Source organism: Podarcis vaucheri (assembly GCF_965113315.1).
Source record: "Podarcis vaucheri genome assembly, chromosome: 13".
In the NCBI taxonomy this organism is placed as follows: domain Eukaryota; kingdom Metazoa; phylum Chordata; class Lepidosauria; order Squamata; family Lacertidae; genus Podarcis; species Podarcis vaucheri.
In genome coordinates, this window is record NC_138751.1 from 44,097,258 (window position 1) to 44,110,271 (window position 13,014).

The window sequence follows — 13,014 nt, forward strand, 5'->3', positions numbered from 1 at the left end:
GAGGCGTACAAGACGCCACCCAACCATCTTAGTGTTAGTTTCTGTTTGCCACTGAGCAGCTGCTTTTGGAGTCACAAGACTCTGTTTACATTCCAGGGATTCCAGGCTATTGGAAGTCTCACGGGAGAAGGGAGACGGGATGTGACGTTAGTGGTGTCCTCTTTACAATGTAGCCCAAACCTCTTGTCGCTTCCCTGTGCTGGGACCTCTGCTGAAGAATGCGGCTTGGATCCTCATCAAAGGCTCAGATCATTAAACACGCCGGGAGGCGATTCTGAAGGCTCGGCTAGGAGGAAGGTGAGGCTTGGCCGAGCGCAGATTCCGACACTTAGGGCCTCCACTCTGGATTTGTGTAGGGTCTACTACTCCCTTAGCCTTTTCCTCTCCCGAAGATGTCCCACAAGACAGTGGGCATGGATTTTTGCTTCCAAAGCCTTTCTCACAAATGACGATAGCCGCAAGGCAGCAGAGATTTAGGATCAGAGTTTTCCTTCTCCTTGAGGGGTTACCTTACCTGGTCGACAAGCCCCATCTGTCACTCATTTCCCTCGACAACATGTGCAGTCACTGTCGTCTTGACCTCTGGACCCATGATTGGTCTCGTTTCCTCAATCCGCCGGAGCCTGTCTTCGCAGGCAGGGGATAGACAAGTCCCTAACCCATCAATGGTTTACGACTGCCCTCACCTGAGTTAGCCACCCACTCAAAGCTGTTTCCCTGATGTGGTCACTGTCGCATGCTCATAGCTTCTAGATGCCACTGGTGAGAGCTCTCAAGTGCAGGGTAGGAACCAAAGGTGAACAAACAATGTCTCCCCTAACACCCAAACTTTGAAGGCAAAGCAAGTTGCAAAGAAACGAGAGGTCCCTGAGTTAGTTCCTTATTAAATTACTTTTTATTATCTGCATAGAAGATTAAAATGGAAAATAAAAATTCATCTCTGGCACCCATTGGCCTAGCATTAAAAAAGAAGGAGCAGAGAAGTGGTTTATTATTTGTAAGAAGGTCACTTTGCTTAAGAGGGTGCTGGAATGTGTTTTCCCAGAGGATTCAGCAGCTGTTTGGCACGTGGCGATTCAGGGGTAGCCTGTAAAGTGCGGAAGGCACAAGAACTCTGCTACAAAGTGCATTAATTTAAAAACAAAACAGAAACCCCCCCACCCTTTCTTATCGCTTTTAGAATCAAAATGTCCGCTAACGTTTCGTCTCCCTAGGAGTCCAAGTCCGACAAGTCTTACGCGTATCAAATGCTTGCTGGGCCCGAAGCAGCCAGGTATTTTGTCTGCAGAGGCCGGAAAGAGACAGAAATGAAAGGATTGGCTCCAGGTGGCAGATCGGCAGATCGGCAGATCGGCAGAAGGAAGCCACTGCCTCCTTCCCACCTTTCTCTGTCAGAAATGTGATCCACAGCTGATGTTGCCAGAGCCCAGGTGTTCCCTGGTGGGTTGAACCTTCAGGGGAAAGGAGTTGTGTGACTAGCCAGGGCCTTCCTTCGCTCCAAAGCCTGCCTCTGTTCTTTTCCCAGCTGTCCTCTGGCTTGCCCCCTTAAGGGCTGTGGTCTGCCCCTCTTCAGGGAGAGGTCATTTGCAAAGGGACGCCTGCAGCTTCTGATGGTATTCCTCCCGGCGGACGCAGCGAGGACAGAAACTGGCATTTGCCTGGCAGCTGCTGTGGAAGACAGTCTTGCACACCTTGCACCTGTTGGGAAAAGAGGAGGTTAATCGCTGAAGCAATTCATGCAACCTGGAAGGGAGGGGAAAGAAGTACAGACAGCCCATTAAAGTGGGGGTGGGGTAGAGAACTCCCTCTGTCAAGAGCCGCATTCCCTCAAGCGGAATCTGTTGGGGGCCCTGATGTGGACAGGGCTGAAGTCAGTGGTGGGACCAGTCATTCTCCCACCCTCACCTTCTGACACCCAATTTTTCTTCTCTTCTCTCTTTCTTCCTCCACATCTAGCAAGCTGCCAAGGGAGGCACAGATCAACAGAGCTCTGAACCGCTCGCTTGCAGGTTTTTTTTTTACAAAATTATGCTTAGTTAAACATGTTAAATTAACTTAATTGGAAAGCTTGCAATTACCAGATAGGCTTAGGATTTAAATATGCAATGTGATGAATTAATATGTTTAAAGTTGAATGGTTAAGAAAGATGTCAAGTGATTAAGTTAAATTTTTAAGAGTTTAGGTTTTGGAAAACCGTTAAAATGATATACACTGAAATTCAACCAGGGGGATACGAGGAAGTCACTTAATAATGTTATGAAGATCGGTTTATTTACCGTGGATACGTATGTATGTTTGTCTGTCTGTCTGTTTTTTTTAAAAAAAAAATCTGGAAAATTAATTTGAAAATTTGAAAAAAACGAAAACAAAATTATGCTTAGGACTGCCGGCTACCACCTTCTCCATCCCCTGTCTCACCACCCCTTTTCAAGTCACCATGCTGGGCTTGTTTAAAAACCTCTCTGTGAATTTTGCGATCTGTTCAGTTCAGAACAAACTTCCATGCTTGCATTTGGCTTTTGGAAGAACCATCCCCCCGTTTGCAGCCAGCACGCAGCACAGCCCTCAGACTTATTTTTCTCTTTTCCTCTGCTCAAAAGCAGACTGGTAACTTTGTGCCCCTGCGGCTGAACGGCTACGCAAGAGGAAGTGACCCCAGGCTGCCACCTGTGCAGGACAGCGATTCAGGAAGCGCCTGCTCCTCCTCGGAGCCATTGTCAGGAGAGCTCCAGGCATATCCTGCCTCCCCAGGGAAATAGCCTGATTCGGGCGACAGGAAACTGCATCAGCTCAGCAAGCAGGCACTCTTCCTGCCTCAGCACAAAGCCAGCGAGCAGAGGGTGGTAATCTTCAGTGAACCAGGCCTGCCGACGGCTCTCTTGTCTGCGCTGCTCCGATCCCGCAGCCGTGTGAGATTGAGCTGGGGTGCGGGTAAAAGGAAGTCGGGTATTCAAAAGCTACTTTAAAAGAGGAACCGGTGCCTGAATTCCTGTTCAGCGCTCTGACCGTCCCTGCTGAACAGAGATGAGGAAGACGTTCTCTTCCAGAAGCTGTTGGTCCACTGGCTGCGAAGGCTGCAGGGCCAACGTCATCCTGATGGCTACAGGTTGCTAAAAAATGGTGGATCTTCTTGCCACTGAAGCATTATCCCAGCCCCCACCCCCGCTTTTCAAAAACACTGCCCTCTTACAATAATAGGATTGGAAGGGATGTCATGGAACACCAGTGTGCCTGAAGATAATGATATGATAGCCATGTTCAAATATATAAAAGGATGTCACATAGAGGAGGGAGAAAGGTTGTTTTCTGCTGCTCCAGAGAAGCGGACACGGAGCAATGGATCCAAACTACAAGAAAGAAGATTCCACCTAAACATTAGGAAGAACTTCCTGACAGTAAGAGCTGTTCGACAGTGGAATTTGCTGCCAAGGAGTGTGGTGGAGTCTCCTACTTTGGAGGTCTTTAAGCAGAGGCTTGACAACCATATGTCAGGAGTGCTCTGATGGTGTTTCCTGCTTGGCAGGGGGTTGGACTCGATGGCCCTTGTGGTCTCTTCCAACTCTATGATTCTATGATTCTATAATATACCTAAAGAACCCCCAATAAATGCCTTGCCAAGCCTTATTCCTCAGCTGCACCTTGAGCTCCAGGGCATGGGAGATAACACTGCAGGATGATTTTTTTGTTATTTTATTTATTTATTTATTTATTCATTGAATTGATATACCGTCCTATACCCGGGGGTCCGAGGGCGGTTCACAGAATAAAATCACAAAACACATAATAAAAATAAAAACAATAACCCAATACCCCTCCCCCCATTTTAATCATGTGTTTATATCTTTTTGGTGTATTTTAAATTTTGCATTATGTATGCTTTTACAGTTCTAAGTTGCTTTGGGGCATTTTTGTTGTAAGATACAGTGGTACCTCTGCTTGCGAACAGGATCCATTCTGGAGGCCCGTTCAAAACATGAAAAGCCCACAACCTGAAGCGCCGTATCTGTGCAGGTGCACGGCGTGATTTGGTGCTTGTGTGCATGCGTGAGCAGCAAAACCCGGAAGTAACCCTTTCCAGTACTTCCGGGTCTCTGCGGGACGCAACCTGAAAAAACGTAACATGAAGCAAACGTAACATGAGGTATGACTGTATTATTATTATTATTATTATTATTATTAATAATAATAATAATACAGTGGTGCCTCACAAGACGAAAATAATTCGTTCCGCGAGTCTTTTCGTCTTGCAATGTTTTCCGTCTTGCGAAGCACGATTCGTCGCAACTGCGCCTCTTCAAGCGGCTTTAAGAAAAAAGCGCAAGACGTTTTCGTCTTGCGAAGCAAGCCCATAGGGAAATTCGTCTAGCGAAGCAACGCAAAACCGAAAAACCCTTTCGTCTTGCGAGTTTTTCGTCTTGCGAGGCATTCGTCTTGCGGAGCACCACTGTAATAATAAATATTAATAAAGAAATACTTATTCTTCACCTCTCCCCCTCCATTGCAAAACAGGCAGTGTGGCGCAACAGTTAGTGTTGGACTATGGCCTGGGAGACCAGGGTTCGAATCCCCATTCAGCCATGAAGGTCCCTGGGTGACCTTGGTCCAGCCACCGTCTCTCAGCCTGACGAACCTCACAGGGTGGTTGTGAGGGTGAAGTGGGAAGGAGGAGAACCATCTACACCACCGCGAGCTCCTTGGAAGATAAAGGTGGTATAGACACATGACAAATAAATGAATAAAAATGAACACAACTGCGAAAAACGAATCGCTTCTTTGAAAACTTGACTCCAAAGCCAAGTTGGGGAAGAGAGGAAGAACGCTCACCTGGTCGTCGTGTCAAATTCAAAGGGGAAGATGATGTCGTTCCTGTTGCAGATCTCGCAGATGAAGCCCCTCTGGGTGCACAGGTCGCAATTGTAGACGTGATGGGAGGCAAACTGAATTAGAGACTGGAGGAATGTCTCAAACACGCCGTCCGCTATCTAGGAACAGAGGAGGGCTATTAATAATAATAATAAAAAATTATTTATATCCCGCCCTCCCCAGCCGAAGCCGGGCTCAGAGCAGCTAACGGCAATAAAAGTAACACAGCATTCTAAAATTAATATTCTAAAATACCGTATTTTTTGCTCTATAAGACTTACTTTTTCCCTCCTAAAAAGTAAGGGGAAATGTGTGTGCGTCTTATGGAGTGAATGCAGGCTGCGCAGCTATCCCAGAAGCCAGAACAGCAAGAGGGACTGCTGCTTTCAATGCGCAGCGATCCCTCTTGCTGTTCTGGCTTCTGAGATTCAGAATATTTTTTTTCTTGTTTTCCTCCTCCAAAAACTAGGTGCGTCTTGTGGTCTAGTGCGTCTTATAGAGCGAAAAATACGGCAATTCAAAATCAAATGGCAACCACTGGGCCAGAGTTCTACGAGGATCACCAGAGGAGGGGGTCAGACTGTGCCTTGGCCCAAGGCCTGGTGGAACAGCTCTGTCTTGCAGGCCCTGCGGAAAGATGTCAAGTCCCACAGGGCCCTACTCTCTTGTGACAGAGCGTTCCACCAGATCGGGGCCACAGCCGAAAAAGCCCTGGCTCTGGTTGAGGCCAGCCTAACCTCTCTGTGGCCTGGGACCTTCAGGATGTTTTTATTTGAAGACCGTAAGGTCCTCCGTGGGACATATCAGGAGAGGCGGTCCCGTAGGTATTAGCAGGTGGGGAAGGGTGGTCGTAAAAGGGAAACCTTTATCTATGAGGCAGCTGTGAATACAGAGAGGCCAGGTGACTGACTCACACCTGAAGGTCTGACACAGATAACAAAGCATCTGCAACATGCAGGACAAAAGGGAAATTTGGCACATATTGGGGAGAGCACCAATGAGGTTCCATACGAGCCCTTAAGACCCCAAAGCTGTTTTCGAAGCTCTCTCAAGGCAAAGGAATAAAAGCTTGCTTCGGAGCATGCTCAGACCAGTTTCTCTGTTTTGGTTCAGCACGCTGCATTCTAAGGTGTGTAGGTTAAGGGGCGCCAGCCTTGGGCTGGGTCGTGGGGGAATCGTGGATAAAGTGGGGTACGTTTTCCCGAGGCAAACCCTCGTTTCAGAAGCTTCCTCCTTCCAGATCTCCTACCTGCCTCAGGTCAGCCACGCTGTATTTATGGGGACATTCCAGGAGGTAGTGCCGGTGATCAAGCCTTCGGAAAGGATACAAAAGAGAAGGAACAGTTTATTAAGAGCTTTTCCCATCTGCTGCCAAGAGCTGTATAGACGCCATATAATCCCTATGCTCCTAATTGGCTTGCAAGGACAGGGCGATAGGGAAGGCCACACTCTTTCTTGCATGTCTACGGTCAACCTTCTTCGGCTTTTCCCCCCAATCTCATTTCTCTGCATCTCCTGCTTCTACATTTGCCACAGATATAAAAAATGCTGTGAAAATGCTTTTTTTAAAAATGTTGTAAAGTATGTCTGGAATTTGCCATTAGCTCATCAGTGCCATCTAGTGTCAGATTTGTATAATGCACTTAAAACGTTGTAAAAAAGAAAAGGAAAGGTAAAGGACCCCTGGATGGTTAAGTCCAGTCAACGGAGACTCTGGGGTTGCGGTGCTCATCTCACTTTTGAGAGTTTGAGTTTGTTTTCAAAAGCATTGTTTAATTTGATGACGGCACAGTGCCCTGGATAAGTAACGTGCAAGCAGCAAATATTTGCAAGCAGCCTCAAGTCCACTCCTAAGAATCTTGTTCAACTGAGGACCAGCTCAGCAAAAGAGGCTCTGCCCAAAATCTCATTCTTTCTTTGAAATCGTCACCTGGAGGGTTTATGGAGGGAGCGTTCCTTTTTTGAAATGTACGTAAAAAATGAAGCCAAGATCTTCAAGGATCTGCATGACATTTTCCATGCATGTTAGCTGCCTGCCCTTATCCAGTTAGGAACATGGACAAGAGAGAATGGGTCAAAGGCCAAAATCTGTTTCTGTATGGTACGGCCGCTGCAAGAACCCTCCTGGCCCAAAGATGGAAAACACAAGACATACCAACCATCCAGGAGTGGCAGGTGAAGCTGACAGAATATGCAGAACTTGCCAAATTGTCAGGGAGGATCCGGGGCCAGGAAGATCAAAGATACCAAAATAATTGGAGTAAATTTATTGAATATTTAAAGGAGAATTGTAAAGAGGTCAAGACACTAGCAGGATTGACATAATACCTTCAATGTATAATAGTACTATTGTGAGAATGATGTGCGTGATAGAAAGGGGTTAAATATACCAATTGCAGGGAGGGAGGGGAGTCGCGACTCGGCAGAGTCAAAGGGAATGTATGGCATTAATATGGTTTGTTGGAAAAGAATGTGTAAGGAAAACAATAAAAATTTACTTGGGGAAAGAAAAGAGGGTATGGGTCAAAGGCTTGGGGCCTGGAAGAAAGGGGGGGGGGGAGAAGGTGGACCCCCTGTATAGTGAAGCCTCACCTCTTGCTGATCTCTTTCAGGGCTCCACTGCGGCAAAGGACCAGGTAGTCACCAAGGAGTTTCAGCTGCTCCCGGCTCTTGTAGATGTGGCTCATGTGGTCCACATGGTCATAGAGAGTCTCGTTCACTAGCTTCAAGTTGATCAAGGGCTGGCTATGAATTTGGGACAGGAACTTCAGAGCCTGGCGGCAGACCTAAGAGATGGAAACACCTGTAAGTGTCCTACGTTGGCATCTAGAGAAGCCAGTCAGAGGGGCTGGTTACAATTTCAGGCTAGCACCCTGGATATTTCCCCATTATCAGTTCCGTTTATCTTCCTCTCAGCCTTGACAAGCCCAGATTTTTTGCAAGTAAAGGTAAAGGTAACGGTAAAGGGACCCCTGACCATTAGGTCTAGTCGTGGCCAACTCTCGGGTTGCTTTATTGGCCGAGGGAGCCGGGGTACAGCTTCCGGGTCATGTGGCCAGCATGACTAAGCCACTTCTGGCGAACCAGAGCAGCACACGGAAACACCGTTTACCTTTCCGCCCGAGTGGTATCTATTTATCTACTAGCACTTTGACGTGCTTTTGAACTGCTAGGTTGGCAGGAGCAGGGACCGAGCAACAGGAGCTCACCCCGTCGCGGGGATTCAAACCGCCGACCTTCTGATTGGCAAGTCCTAGGCTCTGTGGCTTAACCCACAGCGCCACCCGCGTCCCTCAGAATCAGGACAAATAAGAAACTGTTATAAGAATTTTAAGGTCTCAAATACAGAATATTCATAAATGCACACATATCTAAATGTATGAACCATGTGTCTGAAATAGTACGGAAGAGCAATCCTGAAGCCATTTTGACTCTCCCAATGATTTCAAATTTTCTTCTGCAGTAAGGGAGGCAAATGGGGAAAGCTTTCCCATTGTCTTTTTGCTTGCAAATCCTGTCTTAAGGTAGTCTTTGTGTATGAATAGGGTGAGCCTGTGACCTGGGATTCAGGAACTAAAGTATTAGCTATCACAAAAGAATGGCCAGGCTGCTCAGGTAATGCAATCAGCGACCATTATCAGGGTTCCTGGCAGACAGGATTTCTGCTGTAGACCACCTCCTTCTGTGATGTATGTGTGATATTTTAGGGGGGTGGTTGTGGGCTACAGGGTGGGCAATTTCAAAAGTCTATTTAAGGGCTTGCGCACTGTTTTTCAGGGTTCTCCTCCCTCTTGCATGTGGTGAGTGGGGACCCTGTTGCAACAGCTCCTTGAATAAAAATCAGGCTTAGTAGCTACTTTGCTTCTCAATATACTCTGGTTGGCCTGTTATTTTCTTCTACCGATAGGGAACCCACTTAAGGACTCTATATGGGCTCCGGAATACCCCATAAAGGAAAGGAAGCAGTTTTTATTATAACAAAATGAACAATGCACGAGCCACATCAGGAGTCAATCAGAGCACTGTACGCCCCCCCCCCGCCTCACTGGGGCTGTTGCCACCCCAGGCCTGTGCCCCCTATCCTCAAGTCGCCCAGACTTACCGGACGCCTGGTGAGATCCCAGTTGTGAATCAGCCGTGAAGGAATCACGGACTCTTCATCCCAGTGGCAGCTGTCGCAATAGTAGAGGCCTGTGAATGCGCAAAGCTTCGGCTTCACGAAGGAAAAGCCAATCTGCCTGGAGCAGCCTGGAAAGAAAAGCGGAAATGGTAATGGCTGCCGGCCACAACAACTAGGTTATATCTCCCCTGTCAGAGTGTCAGGCACTGGACTGAAAGGGGCGAGTTGGAGGGGGAATGGTGGAGGTCGCCCCCCATCCCTTCTCCTGAAGCTTCCAGAGGAGAGGAAGGCAGTACAGTGGATGCTTGGGTTGCAAACGTGATCCGTGCGGGATGCACGTTCGCAACCCACAGTGGCGCATTTGCGCACGCGCGGGTTGCAATTCAGTGCTTCCGTGCATGCAGAAAGTGCAATTTAGCACTTCTGCACATGCGCAACTGCCGAAACCCGGAAGTAACCCGTTCCGGTACTTCCGGGTTTCGGCGGTCCGTAACCTACAAAAAATGCAACCTGAAGTGTCTGTAACCCGAGGTATGATTGTATTGAATTACAGCAGTGGTTTGAGGAAGGTCACAGCTCAGAGACAGGCGAACAGAAGAGTTGGGAGGTGTTGGGAGAAGGGAGGGGGGAGACAGAGACAGAGCGGAATAGCTGATGTGTTATCACTGGATATTATTTCTGAGCCCCCTTCTCCCAGAACTCGACATTCATTGTGGGTGCAAGAGCAAAGAACTCAGAGACAATTAGCCCCTGGCGGCCACCGTAAGAGAAAGTGCTGTTGGAAGGAAGGGAGGCGGGAGCTCAGTTGGAGCAACGCCGTTAAGGGAGGCAGATTGCATTCCTTGTCTCTTGGTGCGATGACTGAATAAACTCATTAGTAAGAACTCTTTGTTTTTCTCTGCTCCTTGCGGCCACCGGGGAGGGAGAGAATTCCCCGGAGCCTGAAACAGAGGCAGGATGTCTCAGAATACCAGCTGCTCGGAATCGCTAGAATCAGAGAGTGCCGTTGCACTCGGGTCCTGCTGGGCACCTGGTTGGCCACTGTGGCAACAGATTGCTGGATAAAATGAGCCTTCGGCCTGATCTAGCAGGGCTCTTCTTATGCTAAGGGTTCCTAAAGATGCTACCCCCATGGATCACTGCCTTGCCGTGGCGAAGGGGCTTGAATAACTCAGAGAAGCTATGAGCTATGCCGTGCAGGGCCACCCAAGATGGACAGGTCATAGTGGAGAGTTTTGACCAAACGTGATCCACCTGGAGCAGGAACCGGCAAGCCACTCCAGTATCCCTGCCAAGAAAACTTCATGGACAAAGCCTGTTGTACTCTGCTCCATGGGGTCATGAAGAGTCGGACACGACTAAACGACTAAACAACAACAACAACAAGGATGCTACAAACTGGCCCTTGGCAATTTTGAGAGTCTTCTGTACAGTGGTACCTCGGGTTACATACGCTTCAGGTTACATACGCTTCAGGTTACAGACTCCGCTAACCCAGAAATAGTACCTCGGGTTAAGAACTTTGCTTCAGGATGAGAACAGAAATCGTGCTCTGGCGGCGCGGCGGCAGCAGGAGGCCCCATTAGCTAAAGTGGTGCTTCAGGTTAAGAACAGTTTCAGGTTAAGAACGGACCTCCGGAACGAATTAAGTACTGTATTTTTCGCTCTATAAGATGCACCAGACCACAAGGCGCACCTAGTTTTTGGCGGAGGAAAACAAGAAAAAATATATTCTGAATCTCAGAAGCCAGAACAGCAAGAGGGATCACTGTGCAGTAAAAGCAGCAATCCCTCTTGCTGTTCTGGCTTCTGTGATAGCTGCGCAGCCTGCATTCACTCCATACGACGCACACACATTTCCCCTTACTTTTTAGGAGGGGAAAAATGAGTCTTATAGAGCAAAAAATACGATACCTAACCCGAGGTACCACTGTATCTGTTTCCCCACCCCGAGCTCTGCGTGGCAGCCACCTTGCCGCTCCCCAACCTACCCGCACAGATGAAGCTCTGGCAGTCCAGGCCTTTCTCTGTGGGGATGGCAACCAGGTACTTGAGGAGGAAGCCATTCCCCTTGGTGGTGCTTCTCAAAACGGCCTGCGAGTTCCCGTCCAGGCTGCCCCCCAAGCTCAAGGCCTCCTCCGCCGTCTCCAGGTATGACATCAGCATCCGGCGGACCAAGTCCCTCCAGTCGGCTGCCTCCTCCGCGTTCTCGGCTCTCAGCTTCAGCACCGCTTTCGACGTGATGACCTTGAAAAAGGCCGGGCCCCCGAGGCTCACGTCGGGCAGGATGTCCTGTATGGTCTCGATCCCGTAGCTGTTGCTCAGCGTTTTCTCCCCGTTCCGGGCCCTGAAGCACTTCAGGGTTTCTAAGGACAAGGAGAACACAAAAGGGGACCACGTCTTTTCGGTTTCCAAGTACAAAACAGACTCCTTGACCGCATCCAGCTCGGGGTCCCCATCGCACGTCCAGTCCAGCCCGTTGCTGCCTGTCCCGTTGTATTGCAAGAGGGCCGAAAGCTCGCCGGGCGGACCACTGGCAGAGTTCGCATCCGGGTCCTCCGCTGCTTCGGTGCCCTCCAGGGTCTCCCAGCCTTCGTCCGGCTGAGGCCTACATTTCTGAAGTGCCTCGTGCAGCCGGTCCAGCCAATCCTCCGCCTCATCCTGAGAGGCGGCTCGGAGGCAAAGCCGTTTGCCCGAGAAGGACAGGTCAAAGCGGCCGTCGCTGTGAGCTGCCCCCAGGCAATCGCACCGCAGCAGGGAACAGGTCTCCACGCACACCCGCTCCTCACTGTCCACAAAGAGGCGCAGCTCCAGCGGCGAAAGCTCGCAGAAGAACTCCTTCCAGATGCCCATGCCTCCTCGCCGCTCCAGGGTCCCCAGCTTCAGCAGACCACGGAAAGGGTTCGAAAGGCCTGGAGGTGGAGGATAAAAAAGAAGAAGGGAATTACAGACCCAGCCAAAGTGATTCAGAAGTCATAAATAACGATGCTGCTGACCACCGTTTTGTCTTGTCTTCCGTCATAAGAATTCTAAGGTGACATAAACGCAATCAGCGCTCATAAGCGCACAAGGTAAACACACATACGTTAAGTACATAAACCACATATCTGAAATAGTACAGGGAAGCAATCCCGTGGTCATCTTGACTCTCTTAATGACTCCAAATATTTTCCTCTGCAAAGAAGGAAGTACCTAGACAGCATCTTAAAATGCAGAGACATCCCCTTGCCAACAAAGGTCCGTATAGTTCAAGCTATGGTTTTCCCAGTAGTGATGTGTGGAAGTGAGAGCTGGACCATAAAGAAGGCTGATCGCCGAAGAATTGATGCTTTAGAATTCTGGTGCTGGAGGAGACTCTTGAGAGTCCCATGGACTGCAAGAAGATCAAACCTCTCCATTCTTAAGGAAATCAGCCCTGAGTGCTCACTGGAAGGACAGATCCTGAAGCTGAGGCTCCAATACTTTGGCCACCTCACGAGAAGAGAAGACTCCCTGGAAAAGACCCTGATGTTGGGAAAGATGGAGGGCACAAGGAGAAGGGGACGACAGAGGACGAGATGGTTGGACAGTGTTCTCGAAGCTACCAGCATGAGTTTGACCAAACTGCGGGAGGCAGTGGAAGACAGGAGTGCCTGGTGTGCTCTGGTCCAGGGGGTCATGAAGAATCGGACACGACTAAACGACTAAACAACAACAAATCAGTCCTGCACTGCAGGGGGTTGGAATAGATGACCCTTGGGGTCCCTTCCAGCTTGACGATTCTATGATTTTGGAAATAGTTTTTTTCAGTTGCAAAATCCTTCAAACCCTGTAAACAGTCTTATCACATGAATAAGGGAAGTCTGGGACAATGGATTTAAGAACTAAGGTATTTACCATTTTGAAAGAATGGCCCAGACTGGCCAGGATAAGGCAATCAGTGACCATTATCTGATATCTTGACAGACAAGCCACACTCTCAAATTTCTGTTGAAATGTAGACTGCCTCTTAGTGGTATGATGCTTGTAGGTGGTCTTTGGCTAAGGGGGT

The 13,014-nt window shown here is 48.8% G+C and overlaps 1 protein-coding gene across 4 annotated transcripts in view; it reads right to left on the reverse strand.

Moving 5' to 3' along the window:
* Positions 1-872: 872 nt before the first annotated feature.
* Positions 873-13,014, reverse strand: part of PLEKHM1 (pleckstrin homology and RUN domain containing M1) — a 42,433-nt gene continuing 30,291 nt past the window's right edge. For all 4 annotated transcript variants that reach the window (XM_082194736.1, XM_082194735.1, XM_082194737.1 and 1 more), the window contains 6 exons: positions 10,976-11,896; positions 8,967-9,112; positions 7,457-7,650; positions 6,114-6,177; positions 4,826-4,983; positions 873-1,698 (listed from right to left, as the gene is read on the reverse strand). In XM_082194736.1, coding sequence (XP_082050862.1) covers positions 1,581-1,698; positions 4,826-4,983; positions 6,114-6,177; positions 7,457-7,650; positions 8,967-9,112; positions 10,976-11,896 — 1,601 coding nt within the window. In that variant the 3' untranslated portion in view covers positions 873-1,580. The remainder of the gene's footprint in view (positions 1,699-4,825; positions 4,984-6,113; positions 6,178-7,456; positions 7,651-8,966; positions 9,113-10,975; positions 11,897-13,014) is intronic.